Source organism: Lates calcarifer, linkage group LG1, assembly GCF_001640805.2.
Source record: "Lates calcarifer isolate ASB-BC8 linkage group LG1, TLL_Latcal_v3, whole genome shotgun sequence".
Lineage (NCBI taxonomy): Eukaryota > Metazoa > Chordata > Actinopteri > Centropomidae > Lates > Lates calcarifer.
The window spans coordinates 17,767,112-17,785,552 of NC_066833.1; the positions used below are offsets into that span (position 1 = coordinate 17,767,112).

Consider the following 18,441-nt stretch of genomic DNA (forward strand, 5'->3'; position numbering starts at 1 on the left):
CGCGGGCTCATTCCTCACTTAATTTGTGCACTTTCGAAGAGGCGTTGCTTGTTTGTATGCAACAGTTAGGCTGGAAACATTGAAGTTGACCTCCGCACTTCATGCAAAGCCTGAGGAGAACTTGCACCAAAGGCCACCGTCGGCACGCCTGCACCGTTGTTGCACGGTTTTAACCACGAAGACTGCAGAATTGTATTTGACTCACAGGCGACTCATTAAGTTTGGTTTTTACACAAATACATTGTAAGGTTCAGTGCGTATAATCACTGAGCGTGGTGACGGTTGGAGGACAGTTAAATACACACAAACAAACGCTTGAAGGGAAAAAATGAATTCATTGTCAGATACATGCCTTTTGGCCTACAGCACAGTGCAAAAGAGCTGAGTTACCACAGAAGAAATAACAAAAACTGCTGCACATTGTAATATCATTTTTATAAGCAAAGCGTGAAAACTAGCCCATGTGCGCCCCAGATTTAAAAACATGTTGCATTAGAGCGTTATTTGTTGCTTTGTTTTTCATTAGTTGTTCCCTAACATTCAGTGCAGATGAGCGCTATTTGAAAACAGCCAAATAAAACAGTCCGCGGTATGCTATTGCAAATGCAGGAAAGTTGATTTTGGATACCACAAACACATAAGTTAAGTCCATTGCAAGCATGAATCACACGAAGGACGGCATTGCCACGTCCAAAACAACTAGGCTTTGACCGTCTGTGGTCTAGGTGATGTCCACCAAGCATTTCACCAACAAGCCTCTGCAGCCAAATCATTTTATTGCACAAAAGCAGCCATGCCTGCAGTGTTTAGGCCTCCCCCCCCCCTCTCTCTCTCGGTGGGCTAAACGGATCTTTATAACACTGGTCAACGGATAACCCCATATCTTCAAGCCTCGACCAATATTTTTTTGTTTGTCAATGTGAGTATAATTTTTATGTTTATTCTTCACAACCAAGTGGGAAGATATTTAAAGAAAACCAAGCACTTCATAGTTTCTACAGGCCCGGCAGATACTCGACAGTGAACGCAAAATTATCATGGAAATTGTGGAAGTCCAGTGGAAATGCTGTTGGTAATTTGCAGCTCGGTATGACTGTGATTAAAGAACAAGTAGAGTCTCCACTGCTTTAAGCTTGAAGGTCACACACACAATGTGGAGGTAGCTTCAAGGCGACTGGGTTTATTGTTATTGGGGGTAAAATCAGCTCTGCAGCCGGGTTCTCTGTCTTCAAACCTTCACCATATACTTCACGTTGAAGGCCCTTCGGGGCAGTTAACAAAAGTACAGGAACAATTTTTGTATTTATCCGCAAAAACAGCCTAAGGGGGGAAAATATATAAACAAATCAATCGATCCGACACACCACCTTAAGAGTACAAAAAACTAAACATATTTACCGAACACTTCTGCATTGCAGTGAAATGTTAAATAATGTGCTGATCTTTTAAGGACTGAATTAGTTTCTTAACCCCTCAAAAATAGACAAATAGACAAAGTTAAAGCGACCTGTTGCTTGGCACTTGTTTGTCTCTCTTTTACATTGTGGCTTTTATTGTTTTTATTTGTTTGTTGCAGAGCATGCAGGCTTTTTACAATATAAAAACATTATTATTATATTATTATAATTTTTATTATGATATATTTTGCGGTTTTCATTTTTGCACTAAAATATAGTATTATGCTATATTATAATAATATTGCATATATTAGTGTGAAATTCAGACGCGCTCATAAAAAAGGTGCGTCATATGATTCCATTTAACATTTCACATTTTAAACGATGTTGCAGGAGAGTGGTTTTGAGCTTAGATAAAGCTTAACGCGCTTTGTTGCTGAGTTGGTTTTATGTGGGTAACATGAGCGTTAATATGTAATTTTACCAAATGATATAAGAGGATACTTCAAAATTGTCCACATGAGAAAAACAGACTTTTTTGAAACTTGTCTATATCCTCCCAGAGAGGTAACTCTGTGCTCATATTGTGGGAAGTAGCAATGCGCAGTCCATACTAACTTGACCTTAACTTTGTTTTGGCGCCCCCCACTATCTCGAGGAGCCTGAGCTATGCATGGCGTTGTCTGGCTGCATTTGGCAGTAAAGCAATAAAGCAACAAAATACTGAAGGAAAACGTTGCGTATTGCACGCAGAGAACACTCTGTGTAGCTGTTCAAAATAGTCAGAGCAATAAAAACTAATAGTAGGTGAAAGGTGGTGTGTGTGGTGTGGGATTTTAAATGGAGAAAAAGCAGACAAACATCGAGCTGGAAAACAAGCGGCCTCCGATCGTCATGAGTGAAGATTATGTTTAAAATGATGTACTGAAAAAATAACATGACTTGTGACAATAAAAAGGACAAATTCAGCCCCAACAGCTCTACAAAATAAAAGCCCCCCCCCCCAAAAAAAGGAGAAAACTGCGATCTCTAACAGTCACTAATGGAAGAAACGTCTCTTCACGTTGCATTACAAATTATAGGTTTGAAATGTTACCCTGACTTTCATAAACCTTTAATATGACTGCAGCGTTACAGAAACATAATGGGTGCAGTGATGAGGTGATGATGATGCAATAGGAGGGAGCATTAATAGATCCAGTGTCCTGTAATGTTTCATGTGTATTAGCCTACCAGTGGCTAGCAATTATTTGATAGTTGCAGCTTCTTTCTTTGCTTTTTAGACGTTGTGACCTGTAAGCTTAAGCTTTGTCAGTTTTTAACCACAGTGTGGGAACAGAAGTGTTTTGGTAACCACTTAACAAAACAGGCCTTGAATATAAACTGTTAGATAAGGTCATCACGTAGGCTACGTCAACCACTACGTCAATCACTTCTAATGCGCGCACGAGGATCCTACTTTGGTTTAAAAATCGCATTCAAAATGTACGTGATGTGCAACACAGAGAAATTAAGACTTGCACATATGACTTCTGAATTACACCACATCACAACCACATTTGGTCACAGCCGCAGTAACCTCCAGCTGGCATGTGGAGGTCTTGGCTGTGGGTGTGAGCTGCTGCTGCTGCTGTGATATGCATTTACTGTGAGGAGGAATTAGGCATCTGCACTGAGAGGGAAGGATAAATATTATACAGGCACATGACCAAAACTTAGGAAAATATACAAATGTAAGTAAAGTATTTGATAACAACAATCCAGTCTGTACTATATTTTGCAGTATATATAGTTTGAAGTATTTTGCTACAGAATTTAGAACCAAGGTAGACGATTATGACACAATATTGCTGAAGCAATCAGTGATTTGTTACTATGAAAATATGTATTTTATTTTTGAGGGTGCATTATAAAGGTGAGGACAGATATTTGCTGAAGGGATAACTAGGTGCAGAGTACAGAACGTTTCATTTTTTAAGAAGAGAGGGAGATTTCATTTAAGAGTCTGTGTATAAAGGCAAGAAATACTTTCATGCCACATTAACACATCCATACATCAATTAATGTGAGGAGGCTTCAGTTTAAAGGACAGGTAGCCCAAGTACACTTGTATACGCTGGTCCTTCCATCGCCGCAGGCATAACCACCGAGGTTTCCTGAATAAATCCGCTGACCGCTGTTTAAAAAATAGTAAAATTTGGTGGGAGTATGTGTAGACTGTTGTGAGCGTTTATGTATTTGAACAGATATTTTTTTGATCAACTAGTGAGCGGCTGACTGAATGATGTTGAATCAAACTACATAAAACTGAAGTTTGCAGGTTAAACTCGCTGTTCTGTATCCTGGCTAAACAAAAATATAAAACGACTCACATGACTCACAATAACTTGGCTACAAGTCATTTAAAATGTTCTTTATTTAAAAATGTATTAACCCTCAGGCTGCGTGTACTTTACAAGACCTCTAGTCCGTGCGTAAAGAGATGGCTGGTCTCATTCACTTTTTTATGTTTACCAACAGCATGCTTCCTGGAATGATTTTTAAATAAGTCCAATTCGAGGTTAAATATACATTAATCAAACTGATGTATATAATTATAAACGATTGAGTTCAAAGCAGGGGTGATTCCAATGCAACCATCTCCCGTGTGACTGTCCAATTAACAACACACAAACCAGGTCTGACAATGAAAATTCAAGCTTAATTCACTACAGTTATAATGTTACTTTAACTAAACACAAACATAACACGTATCCACAAACTCACTTGTTTTACATTCATTTGAAGTAAACACTTCCTACCACTAGAAGCGGCGCATATCTTTTCCTCCACAGATCGACCTTGAATGTGGACGCGGCCACATAGAACAAAATGTAACGTTGCTCATTTTACTAGTCCCATAATGAAGGGATGGGGGGGGGGGGGCTGGACAACAGCAATCAGGAAATAGACATGCATTTATTATACATTTTTGCAATACTCATTTTTCTTTACGTTTTACGCGTCCGTAAACATGAACTTGACTGTTTGCTTCCACATGAGGCCTATACACTACATGCCCAGGCCATTTAAAAAATACATCCGAAAACATACAGAGCTATGTTTCTGTTTAAGTAGGCCTTACATTTGTGTTAGATGAAAAAGAATTAGGCTCATTGGTTTATTTCTATGCGCGCCAAGGCCCAACCGGGATACATGGCCTACCTGCGCATTTGGAGACTCTCAGTCAGACATGAGCAGCTGGATAAAATCTGCTGTACACTAATCTGCAATTGACTTTTGTCATTACTATTAATATAAACAAACTCGTGACTGATAAAACTGAAGCCTATTGTGTGACTGGAATATAAACATTTTACACTTATTTATAAATACAAGTCAATACCACAAACCGAAATGGCTCGTGATGTGCTGCACCATTCATACTACAGCATAACATATTTCTGTGCGCTGCTGGTCACGATCAAGTCCAAAGGTCATCAGTACGAGGAGAAAGCCTGCTCGCGCATCATGAGTCGTTTCTTCTTCATCCTCCGGTTCTGAAACCATATTTTCACCTGTTGGTCGCTCAGGTCCAGTCTGTCCGACAGCTCTTTGCGTTTTTGTCTGTTGATGAATTCATTCATCAGGAATTCATTCTCAAGTTCAGCCAGCTGTGGCTTCGAGTAAGGCTTCCTCTTCTTTCTGGTTCTCACTTGTGACGAGCACCATGGGGCACCTGGATGGAGCAGGGGTAGAAACAAGTTATATACTTTAAATTAATACCAACCTCAGCAAGAGTAATATCCTCTGAGGGGAAATAACTGCTCCTAATGATACTGCTTATAGTGCTGCTCATGCCTTACAAAAATATGGCTTAATAATATAATACATTTAAGAAGGGACGTATACTGTATATAGGGAAAACAAGGCTAATTTTACCTTTAACAGCTGTTTCTATCAGGACATTACAGGAATATTAAAATAAAATGAATGCCATTGGAGATATAAACAGATCATTAAACAGTCAAAGACAGTAAAATGAACTCATATCACACACAAACTATAAGGTCTCAACACAGGTTAACTCATATTTAACAATATCCGTCCATAGAACTTGATTAATTCTTTGAAATTATGTATTTGAAGATAAACAGGTACTAACATAAAATACATAAGACACAGGAGAACAGACTGAGTCCCCAATTCCCTAACTAAATACATGAAATAACAAAAATTATATATGCTACTTAACCTTCAGCAAAAGTCGTCCTGGAGCATGTGTTCCTCGTTGCTGGCTGAAGAGGATTCTGCTCCTGTTTGGTGGCGTTCAGATCCGGAGGACCTGCTGAATCCGCATCTATCTGGGCCGCAGAGCCGTGAGACCGGTTGTGCAGATCTGAGTAGCCGCGGTCATGCTCCCCGACGTAAACTTCATTTTGTCTGCCAGACTCCTCAGTCTTGTGGTTTGCGTCCTGGAAGCACCGAGCCGACTCCTCCAAATGCGCCTTGACGTGGCCGGCGGAGGAGTTCGTATTTATAGACACAGAGTTGGACAGAAACGGCGGACAGTAGCCTCCAAAGGCGCGGCTCTGTGGTGGTGGTGGCGGTGGCGGTGCCGCTGCTGATCGAGACGTGCACGAACTTGAGGAAGTCCACGGGAGCGTGCACACCTCTCTCCTATTGTAAGGGATCTGATGCAGCCCCGGTATGTGGGCTCCATTACCCCGCAAGTTGGAGAAATACAGCGACTCAGGTGGAGCAAAATTCAACAGAGAACCAACGTAGCCCGGATTTAAAGGATTCCGCTCACACATTTCCATGGAGCTTCCCTCAAACGCTTCTTGCAAGCCTTTTAGCAACTCCTGAAGAATAAAGGGTAGGTAATTGTTGATTTGTTAATACAGCGTCACGTGATATGCAAAATATGTTGTTCCGCCCCACCCTTGCTCCTAATACTGCAAAGCAAAGATACTCCTTGAGGAAATATTTTGGTAAGTATTAGGCGGTGATGATGAAGTTAAATTCTAACCATCTGTGTAGTTTCCTATATTTATATTAAAAAAGGAAAATGTCAGAAATATCTTATGAATATTTGGCTTGTGTCTATTTCAGTGACAGGAGCTCTTGTTTGAAAGCACATGAGCGCGGATTTTATTTTGGTGTTTTGACAGAATAACAATGTGGCTCTGTAGATTGAGCCATATACAACAAGGGTAAACACAGGGCCTTTAATGGACCATAGGAAAGGGGAGGTAATGCGACCCCCCATCCATAGGTTCATGAAATACTTCCAGTGCACAATTACAGGCTAATAATTACAGAATAATTGACGATATTAGGTTCAAGATGTTTTCTTTCAGTGACAGAAAGACAGTTAATCAAAGCACAAAAACATTCTTAAAAACAACATGGAGGCTACTAACCACCTCCCAAAGGATTACTAACCAGATTTAGATAGAATAAGTTGAATAAATAGATTAGATGTAGTGATAAAAATCCCCCTTTTCATCACACGCAATCTCAACAATGTAACATTATAAGCCTCACACAGATAACATTGTATTATGTTACATTACTTTAGCTACAGTACACTGTAGCCCTGAAGGTGCTGCGGTCGCTCCCTTGTAAACAATGTGGCCTTTAGTCGTGTTCACTTCGAAGCTACAGGCTGAACACAACATATGAGAAACATATAATGACATATTTCCGCATTCGAAAATTCCCATCCACTTTTAAGGACACAGCCTCTCCCTGTATGAAACCATCTGTATGAAGTTCACCTATAACTCGCTAACTGGCCTATTTTTAAAAACAAAATAAAAAAGTCATTGTTTTAAGCACTGCGTTTATCACCTGTAGACATCTGTACAGACCTAATTCTATCATATTAAAACTATATCTAAACTAGACTTAACTTCCTGTTGTAGTTTAGTTTGATTCCGTCTATAAAAAAGAGGAACGTCTCCATGGCACCGCTACAGTACAATGAAATCTCTAGCCAAACGTTTGCACCTTAAAATAAACCATAACTAGAGGAAAAATAATAATTTACTCTTCTTTACAGTCAAACACAAACTACTGTGCACAAATGGAATAACAATAATATTCTTATAACAGTAACATTATCCTAACACTACATGATAATCTAGCTACTTAAAACACACTATTTCAGGAGATATCCGCAAAGTCACCCTGAAATCTCACAGAATAGGATTCAATCAGATCTGTGTGTGTGTGTGTGTGTGTGTGTGTGTGTGTGTGTGTGTGTGTGTGTGTGTGTGTGTGTGTGTTGGGGTGGGGGTGGGGGTCAAAAATATACTGACATTGAAGACTTGGAGCAGTTGTGGTTTTCACTCGGTCTCCAGCATATACTGGGAACAATGTATAATTGTATACAGTATACAGGCATGATTGTTCTCATCAGTGGTTTCACTGTAACCTCCACAGACATTAAGTCTTTCTGTAACTAACAGATTTTCACAAGTGGGACTCCTCATGTAACTCCATCTTATCCAGGTTCAAACAGGCTTATTTTGTTTGAGGGGAAAAGTCTGAGGGCGTCCGATATAAAAACTAACCGCCTGAGATTTTAATGAAACAGGTTCAGAGTTTAAGCCAGACAAGTTTACCAAAAATCACCACACTAAGTCATCATTTGTTAAACAATCATTTGAGTTGTTGCGGCTTTAATCCAATAGGTGGCAGCACAAGTTCATATATGGCCTCTCTCCTGCCATGCTGTCCTTACTCTTAGCATTGTAACTATCTTAATACTGCAGTTAAACATCATCATCAGTTTCAATCAACACTCGAGCGATGTAGATTTATTAACCTACGAAAAATGTGTTTGTGACAGACTGTGGGACCATATGACAATGTTTACAGAGGCCTATAATAACGTGCATTCAAAGGTACAAGTACGAAAATTATAGAAACAAGCATTTGTTGCAAATCTCTCTTTGAAGTATGTTAAAATGAAGAAAACAAGCTCAAAAACAACGGCACAGCGACATTTATATAATAGATGAACGAGACAGAATAATGTAAATGCAGGAAGTTTAGATAATTAACTAATACCGACACAGTAACTGTTTAAATCTGAACCGTTTTACTCTGATGGGTCTCAAATTAAATATTTATCCTAAATCAAAACAATGACACCGATAATACATAACTAACTACATTTTCTGTAGAGTTAAGGATGAAGAAAACCCGTGTTACAGGAGCTTATTTAATAGGTTTTCTTTTAGAGTTTTATGTGTAGTTTATATTCAAAAGTTTGTACAGTACGTTTTCAATATTAACGCCCAACTACTGTGATTAGAGCATGTCTAAATCGCATGGGACCCCCTAAAGTAAAGCATGACGATTTTTTAAAATTAGAATTCAAACTTTTTGTATTACATCACAAAACTTGAGACAAATTAATGCTAATCGAAAAAAGAAAATGAATAATCGTTTTATCATAAAGTTTCTAATATAAACTGCTCCCTTATATCGTCACTGAAGATCATTTTAATCCGCTTTGCCAGGCATCAAATTTTCCCCAAAACGTGGTGTGTTATTGATATCAATGGGACGAGTGGACGTCAAAGTTTCTCTAAATACGAAACATTTTCTCAAATAAATAAAATTAAAATGCTGAGTTTTGTATTTCTGAATTTTAGGTTTAAAGTTTTGTGGTCTCCAGCCTTATGCCCCCAAAAGTAGACAATTGGAAAATTAGAAGAATTTTTAGTGTTCAGTTTTAGGGTCATTTACTGCTCTTGGTCTTTCGTGTTTAGGGTGCCAGAAGCCAAATTGTGGCGCTTCAGTCTGGTTGCTTTCCCAGGCCCTTTGAAGGAAGCTATCCGCCGTCTATTGTCCTTGGTAATAAACTTGCTGCTTTCCTCGTTCAAGTTCTTTGGGCTGAGAAATGTTGCCCTGAGCGTTGAAAGTGCTCAGGTCCCAACAGATTGAGTCAGTGGAAGTCAGAGTGCGCTTCACACAGGATGTAAACTCATTTTAGATTTTTATTTTTTATTTTTTTTTTAACTCCCCTAGTGTAAAGTGTTGGACAGGTTTCAGCAAAACATACTCATTTGGAGAACGGGAGGTAAATATGAAATCATCTTCTGGGCCCTTACCATGTCCATTTGGCGCTAGGGGAATATCTGAAACTACCCAAAGCCTGCAAGCAGATCACAGATAACAGACTAGAACCAGCAGTCCCTCAGAGGTTTTTTTTTTCTTTTACAGATTTGGATCAACAAATGTCTGTAGTCTGTTTTAACATGGTGACTTTATTATTAACCAGCTGTGAAGTTTAATCTCGAAACCACGAGACTGAAACTTTGTTTAGCAGCAGGAATCCGGCCAGTGAACGACAGCATCGAAACGGAATTATTTTAAATACAAGCAGGTGTGTAGACACAAATTTTTACCTACTCGCAGCTTCGAACCTGTAAATTAAATCGCAAGGCCTATCCTCACACGTCCATAATGAATATTTTTAAAAGTAAAAATCGGGGAGTGTGGAAAATAGTTTGGAGGAAAAAAAAAAGATATTTAGCTCTAATTTTATTCACTGAGTGGAAAACTTCGCAGTATGTTAACACAAACTATTAAACCCTATGTTTATGAACGTTCACATTTTTTAAGTGTAGATACGTAACACAGATACGTAACACATTCTAGTGACGCGGTTACATGGTTATTACAAATATGTTTTAGTTATTTTATTATAACCAGGCTCATGTTAAACAACAGTGATCCCAATGCAATGTTACAATTTTAAATATAGAATTTTCGTGTAAACTCAAATGAACCGAAATGGCATATGAATCGAGTTTATCTTAATTATAATCATAGCTTTACAGAGAAGCAGAGTGGCACAAAAAAGGCAGTCATTTCTAATGACTTACATGAGCCTATTAATGCCATGATTGGTGCCCGAGTAAAGGACTGACTGATACAGAGATACTGTTACTATGGTGACTTCATCTTGCCATGACCTTGTGTCAGCTCAAGTTAATTGTCATCCCTCCAAATGACAAGATGATTTTTTAAAAACAGAGAATATACAATTACTTCCTCAATTACAGATTAAAAAAAACAGTTAAAATTGAGAATGAAGTCGATCAATGTTACAGAAACACCAGTGATGACTGGTTAAAAAGAGATTCGACAACTTAGTACAAACTGTATTTTGGCACATGACTGTCGCCTTTTACAAACGTAATGAATTGTTTATGATGAGCAGCATCTTTAGAGCATATATACAAACTATGGATAATGTGTCTGGAACTTTTACCACAAAGTTTTAGCAGTGACCATGTTGGACATGAAATGCATTTCATACTTCCCAGACAACCTTCAACAACCTACCATATTACAACTGCAACAAAAAGGTTTAGCAGGTCCTGCGCTAAACTAGGTATTTGACATGTTAGTGGTCCTTTACTCAGTATTGTTATGATCCGATACAACTTCGTGCAGTCCCCTGTTTATTCAAGAGGGAATGTGTTTTTCAAACATGGTGGGTCAGAGCAGCAGTTATGCCAGTGTTTGCATTCGCAATAAGATGCCACTAGATGGCCCTCTCAGTTAAGGAAAGAAGTCTGCAGACAAGCAAGGGCCAAGTTGTGTACTAGCATGAAACTGCCATAAAGCAATAGTGTAATTCAGCACTGAACACAGATATTTCATTACTGAGCCCCAGCTCTACTGGGGTTGATATTTGGATAAGGAGTCAAGTCCTACATATGGCATCCAGGCTCCACTGTGTCCTACTTCAGCACAGTGGATTTATCTGGAAACTGTCATCAACACCACGTTGCTATTTAAAGGTATAAGCCGCACATGCAGGAAAGTGCAGGCCACAATTGAACTTTGTTAAAGTAAATGTATGGAAATAAGTATAAATTTAAAAACAAAACAAAAAAAAAACATAAATGACACTGAGGACACAAAGTGTTACAAACTCCTTTGACATGGGAATTGTTTCAAAGTATAAGAACCCTGCTTAAACCAGCTTTCAGACATCTTTTGATCAATAATAAAATTCCATGACACAGCTGAAACATTGAAATGTTATACATAATATCCACATTTATTTCTTGCTGTCTGCTGCACTTTTTAATTTTAAAGGAACTGCTCCCATCTATTTTTTTTAGTTTAGAGTCAAGGGATCAGTCCACAAAGCAATAATGCACCTGTAAGTAAATAAAAGCACAGGATGTGGATCTCTGCACCTAACTCAAGGAAGTCTCAAGTCTTCGCAAGTTAATCTAAGGATGGAGACCAAGGATATCATGGAACATATGAAAAACATTAGATCTAAAACATTAGAAGCACAAAGATGTATGTTTATTAAACAGGATAAATCGTACAAGAACAGACTTTTCTATCCTTACTATACCTGTGATTTCTCTTCCTCATCTCTGATTTGTAGTTATCAGCCAGACTAAATGAATCACAGTGATACAACAAAGATCATCACTGCAGCACTGGGTCATTTTAATCCTGCACAGTTTTAATAGCAGCTCATACCAAATTCAAACCTGCTGCTGCATACACTGTTAACAGTGGGATCTACAATCCTTAAGCACTCTATTAGGGACACTACAGTATTCGTGGGAATCTAGATTTCTGTAGATGGCATGCAGATGGTCGGGTCAGAATTTGTTGTCAACAGCATGAATCCATGGAATCAACCTGCCTTGTGTCAGTCATCACTTGAATGCCGCAGCCTATCAGAGTATTGCTGCTGACCAAGTGAGATTATGGCCACAGTTCACCATCTTCTAATGGTTACTTCCACCATGGTGGAAGTTCCACCATGTCACAAAGCAAGGGTCTCAAACCAGTTTCATGAACATGACAGTGAGTTCATTGTACTTAAATGACCTGATCACCAGATCTGAATCCAGTAAAACACCATTGGGATGTGGTGAAACAGAATTCACCGCATCAATTACCTCCTGGACCAGAATCTCAAAGTAATGTTTCCAACATCTTGTAGAATCCAAGCCACAAAGAACTGAAGCTGTTTTTAGAGCAAAGGAAGAAACTAGTATTGATAGGGTGTTCCTAATAAAGTGCTCTGTGAGTGCCTTGATTTGTCAACTTCCCACCTCCCTACCAGAAATTTAGTTTAATATAAATAAATAAGATTTCTACCAATGAATAAAACATAATGCAGTAAACAATTGCAGTGAACATACTGGAAGTCAGTTGCTCATAAAGTGAGATTGTTCATTTACATCTTCTTGCTTGTCAAAACATAGCCAGTCTCTCTCCTCCCTCCTGCCTTCCATGAACTCACTAAAGTTCTAGCAATAAAGTCGGACCAATAAAAGCAACAATTTGTTTCCCCTAATGCAAGAAATATCAGGGACCTGGGCTGGTAAGGCAGCCCCTCAAAGAGGGAGAGTCCCACCTGAACAAAGGGGCCTAAAATGCAGTTCCTCTATTGGCCTCTAGAGGGACACTGTGTTCAAGTAAACCGACTGTGTCTGTTAATTTGCATGTCGTGTGCACTACCTTGAGAATACTGATTTAGTTGCCAGTCACTTTGGCATCTTACTGTCCTAAGTTTGTGTTCATTCACCTGTCACTTCATTGGCTTTAAACCATCCTGTCAAAAGACACCTGCTGCAAATGAGCTTTTAGATTTACAGAAATGTCCTTTAATGTATGTTTTACCTAGAAATGAATAATTGAAACAAAATAATATGCATGACTATCCTATGGATTTGCACTTTATTTTTGAAATCTCACCAGTTTTACAGCTTGTTGTGTTTCATTTCCACTTTTCCACCTCCTCACCAGTTAGGGTTAGGGTTAGGGTTTCAATCTCAATCTGTTGCCTTAATGACCAATGAGTGAAGAGACAAGTCACTTAAAAATAACCACACTATTTGCCCTACCCCACTGCAGGCTCATATTTTATGACTCCAACTGTTATTAACATGTGTACAGGTAGAGGTCCATTCAGTGTGTGCTACCTGTTTCATCAGTGCAACTGCACACTTGAGCTGAAGAGCATAAGTAACACATCTGTTGAATGAATCAGCCTCTGAAGAGCAGCTTGAGAGCCACTTCAAGTCATCCACAAGAAACACTTAATGTCCAAGTGTAAAAGCAGCATTAGAGATAGAGACTCCAGCAGTAATATGGCGTGTTGAAGGTTAGGCCATGGGGATTACAGTTACTCAAAAGCCATTCTTCCCCCTGACACCAACAAACCTTTTTTCAGACATTTTGACTTGTCATACAACCACAGGTGTATCTAATAACATTAACGGTGATTTTGTTCTATTCATGTGTCCCAATAAGTCATGACAGAGCCAGCACACACAAAACCAAGACCCTGAAACTAAAGCAGCGGAGTAAAATTCTGCCATCAGTAACTTCATTATGGCAAATGAACACATGTACTTAAAAAAATATTATTGGATATATCTAATGAAACAAAGCTGCCAAGCAAAGACAACAGCTGACCAAGAAAAATCATGGGAAGAAAAGTGAGATTTGGATTATCATGATTTCCACAAGTCTAACATTACACAGCTCATAAACACTCACAGTGTAAGATTATCCCTTAACATAAAACTCAGAACAATTCATCAGCAGCACAATTAATCTAGTACATGTATGCAAATTACCTAATTATATTAAATGTAAATTCCCAAAGCTCTTAGAGAGGAGAATGCATACCAGTGTCTTACTTGATTATAATGCTTTTTTTATTCATAAAACTAAAGAAAATATTGTGTTCACTAACAAACTGATGGGTGCATTTAACTTTGATAATTAATGAAAAAAAATACTATTAATTGGTCTTATACTGCAAGCTGTAAAACATGACTCTCCTCAGTAATATTAGAACATTAGTTTACATAAACACATTTTTTTAAACAAATGAATGAGTGGGGTGAAATATATTATAATTGGCTTCATAGAGTGTGCAATAGAAGCTTTCAGTGTGTTCTTCTAACCTGCTACTACTTGCTCACCAGTATTAGGACTAGGTTTTGGGAATGAAAAGGATTAGGTTTGGGAATGAAGCAGCTTCCAGCTCCTCTAAAATAGTTTTCCCAGTAGCCTTATTAAAATACCTCTTTCTGTCATCATGTTCCCAGAGTGCTCAGGTCAGGCACAAGGCAGGAGCATCAGGTAAAGCCCACAGCCCTCAACAAACTCACTCAACAGCCAATATCCAGTGACCGCAATTAATATTTAAACCTGCAGGAGGCGCCAGAGGACGCACAGAGGATAATCTGATGGTCCCTTTACAGTCATTTCACATCGACAAAACCAGGAGTCCATGCATGGGTGTTATGTCTTTACATATGGAGTCTCCGTTAGAGGTAATCGGACGCATACATGTACCAGTTATTTCCTATAAATACCCAAATTAGCATCCAGTTAACAGAGGGTTTGACACGGAGCGTGAACATGGAAGCTGAGGGGAGATGATTTAGTAGCAATTTTTAAAGACGAAAAAAAGAGAAAAGATTCTGTTAAAAACGTAAAATATGCAAGTATGAGCTCTTAAATCGGAGTATTTCGTTTGAATTCAACATTAAAGCCAATGAAAAAGACGGGAAACATAAAGAAATCACTGCAGCAAAATGACTTAAAATTCCAACATTAACGATTGATTGTTATATTTAATAAGATTACTGACATGTTTAGTTACTTTAAAACAAGACTACTTTAACATACAAACGGACTACAGTTACATGCATTAAAGAATACATAACTGTGCGCTGTTGTCAGCTGGAAATGCGTAATAATGCCGGCATTATCACCACATCAAAATGTGTCTTTGACGAGTAAAGAGCTGAGTGAAACACAATCCAAAAATGAGGAAAAATAGAAACTGCACAAAAAAAAAAATCAACGTGGTCTCAAAAACTCAAAAGAACATATACTTTTACTCTTTTATCACAAACTTACACGTTAATGTTAATGCTCTTTTCATACTGATTAAGCCGAAGAAAAGGCAAAAGATAAAAAAAGAAAGAAAGAAGAGGAATAAATAAAAGACGAACGATTAGAGAAGGGGAGGGCGAACAGAGAGGAGGGAAACAATAGAGAATCAAAGCATAATAATATTCCTAAATGAAGAGGGAAATGTTGCACCGCTCATTTTATTAATCAGACTGTCAATTTCACCCAAGAGGCCAAACCCAAGAGCAATCTAACACAGACTCAGAGATCAACCCAGGGACAAGCACCTCGCTCCTCACTCCTCTCTTCCTCTCCACTTGGATATTATTCGTCTGACCGAAGGCCGCCTCCATCATCAAGTGACAGCCCTCTCCTATTTATTTGCTTATAAACCTGTTACAATAAATGATCATTGGAGCAACGTCAGCCGAGCATTTTAACAACGAACAGCAACCACTTTTGATGAATGACATTTCGCTGCTGTGGGGAGGATGCACGTCTCGTTTTGAGCAGTCGCTCGTCGATTGCATTCAGATTCTTTTCATTTTGGCGTCTCGCTTATAAAAAGGTTTAGAGACAGTTATTTAGAGACAGTTGCTGAGTTGCATGCGGATTTAGCTCCGACACAACTCATTGGTGCTCCAGCCCCCTGGACAAGTGTGTGGTGTTTTTTTTCCTTCTTCCGTCTTGCACGCGGCTTAATGATGGAGAGGATAAGAAAAGAGATGATATTGATGGAGAGAGGTCTGCACAGTCCCGTCGCAGGGAAGAGGCTCGCAGACACGCCTGGAAATTCAGTGCTGGAGGCCCTGGAAAACTCTCAGCACAGCGGACGGCTAAGCCCGAGAATAACTTCGGCTTCCCTCCATGGAAATCTTGGGGACATCCCGACGAAGGGCAAGTTTGAAATTGACAGTCTTTTCGGGACGCACCACGGAAGCGAGAACACCTCTTCGGCGGAGATTTCGTCGTCAGAGAGCAGGAAGAAAATGAGCCTTTACTCCGAAGTTTCGCAAGAATCTGATATTAACAGTGATGTGGAGGTGGGATGCCCTGCGCATCGCTCCCCGAGCCAGCACAAGGAAAACAACAAAGGTAAGATTTGATTTTAATCCGTGTGTCCCTGATTTTTATTTGTGTGATTATATTTTGATGTTAATATATCTGATATTATTATTATTATTATTATTATTATTTGTCTACTCCTTCATGCCATCTAAAAACATAAATCCATTATTGTCATTAATAGCATCATCATTATTGTTATAATTATTATTATCATTATTTTTGTTATTTAAATATGGATACATGTAATAATAACAAAATTGGCTCGACAGTAATTTTACATTATCCGTATTAGTTTTATTATTATTCATATTAGGCTGTCAAGTATACTGCAGGCCGACACACAAGAATATTGCTTCAATATTATCAATTCCAATAACTATTTCTTTCCTTTTATTTTGTAGGTTTTTCGGACAGTAATTCTGGATCTTCAAACACAAGCTCAAACTCCCTGCCGAGCATGAACGGTAATTCAGCGGGAGGATCAAACAATTCAAATACCGACCAAGTCAGAAGGTACCGAACTGCTTTCACCAGAGAACAGATCGGACGACTGGAGAAGGAGTTTTACAGGGAAAATTATGTTTCCAGACCGAGAAGATGTGAATTAGCCGCAGCGCTAAATCTGCCCGAAACTACAATTAAGGTACAGGCTGCAGTTTAATCTTCATTATTTCCTGTCCACTGTGTGTCCTGGTGTGCATGTGTCTGTGCAGAGAGAAATGATGCAGGTATAAAATAATAATAATAATACTCTGAAATATACTCAACACTATTATCATTTCTGCTCATGAAATTTTGCAGTGTGATATTATGATTTTTTTTTTTTTTTTAAACGCTTTTATATTTTGTTGACCCCACTGGATGTTAATCAATTCAACCGTCATGTATAGGCTATACAATTAGTTGACTAATAGCCTACCTTCTTGGAAGATAATTAACTGCAAAATACTAAATATTTTTTACTGCCTTATCTTAGTTAATTGTTGCATTTTAACTCCAGTTGCATGCGAGAACAAACGATTTTCATTTTCAGTAGTAAAAGGATTTATAAGAAATATTTAATATCAGTGCAGGAATCAGAGACTCTGCTGAGCAGACGCTGAATCAGTCTCTTCAGGTCTAAATTTAGAGCTTGGAAACAACATGGCAGCTTCAATATGGGCCTTGTTTTGACTCTGTGTGCAGGTGTGGTTCCAGAACAGGCGGATGAAGGATAAAAGGCAGCGTTTGGCGATGTCCTGGCCCCATCCAGCAGACCCCAGCTTCTATACTTACATGATGACGCACGCGGCAGCTACAGGAAGTCTACCTTACCCTTTCCACTCGCACATGCCTCTACACTACTACCCGCACGTCGGTGTCACGGCAGCAGCAGCGGCCGCCGCCGCCACCGGCGCCGCCTCGTCACCTTTTGCCACTTCCATCCGCCCCCTCGATACCTTCCGGGCACTCTCCCACCCTTACTCGCGGCCGGAGCTCCTCTGCAGCTTCAGGCACCCGGGACTCTACCAGTCACCCGCAGGGCTGAATAGTTCTGCAGCGGCGTCTGCGGCGGCCGCGGCTGCGGCGGCGGCTGCGGCGGTCAGCGCCCCGTCAGCCACCGGGCCCTGCTCGTGCCTCAGCTGCCACAGCAGCCAGGCGGCGAGTGCGCTGGGCTCCAGGAGCGCTAGCGCTGACTTTACCTGCACAGCTTCCGGGCAAAGATCCGAGAGTGGATTTTTGCCGTATTCTGCTGCTGTTCTCAGCAAAACCTCAGTCCCGTCACCAGACCAACGAGAAGAAACTTCACTTAACAGATAACTCAACACGCAGCCCACACGACCGTTTCTTATTTTGCTCCAGTCCTACTTTAGGGGGATAGGCCTACTTTAAATATCACATCTGGGTGAAAGCATTCCTTTCTTAGCATTGTAAACACACACAAAGACGAAAATTAATTTCTAAAAGTCTGATTGAAATCCAAAAAAACTCTTTATAATGAAAAAGACATGAATAGCTAAGCACCGAAATTTTTGCAACATTCAAAGACTTTTCTAAAGGCTTATGCCCCTGTGTC

The 18,441-nt window shown here is 39.4% G+C and overlaps 2 protein-coding genes across 2 annotated transcripts in view; one reads left to right on the plus strand and one right to left on the minus strand.

Moving 5' to 3' along the window:
- Positions 1 to 3,795: 3,795 nt before the first annotated feature.
- Positions 3,796 to 6,227, minus strand: hoxd12a (homeobox D12a). Its single transcript, XM_018675788.2, has 2 exons — positions 5,632 to 6,227; positions 3,796 to 5,115 (listed from the first exon to the last, which is right to left on the minus strand). The coding sequence occupies exons 1-2, from the start codon at positions 6,197 to 6,199 to the stop codon at positions 4,877 to 4,879; spliced, it is 807 nt and encodes a 268-aa protein (XP_018531304.1). The 5' UTR covers positions 6,200 to 6,227; the 3' UTR covers positions 3,796 to 4,876.
- Positions 6,228 to 15,967: 9,740 nt separating this feature from the next.
- evx2 (even-skipped homeobox 2) overlaps positions 15,968 to 18,441 on the plus strand; it is a 2,731-nt gene continuing 257 nt past the window's right edge. Inside the window, exons 1-3 of the mRNA XM_018675785.2 lie at positions 15,968 to 16,412; positions 16,787 to 17,028; positions 17,571 to 18,441. The exon at positions 17,571 to 18,441 is cut by the window's right edge and continues 257 nt beyond it. Coding sequence (XP_018531301.1) covers positions 16,019 to 16,412; positions 16,787 to 17,028; positions 17,571 to 18,185 — 1,251 coding nt within the window. The 5' untranslated portion in view covers positions 15,968 to 16,018 and the 3' untranslated portion in view covers positions 18,186 to 18,441. The remainder of the gene's footprint in view (positions 16,413 to 16,786; positions 17,029 to 17,570) is intronic.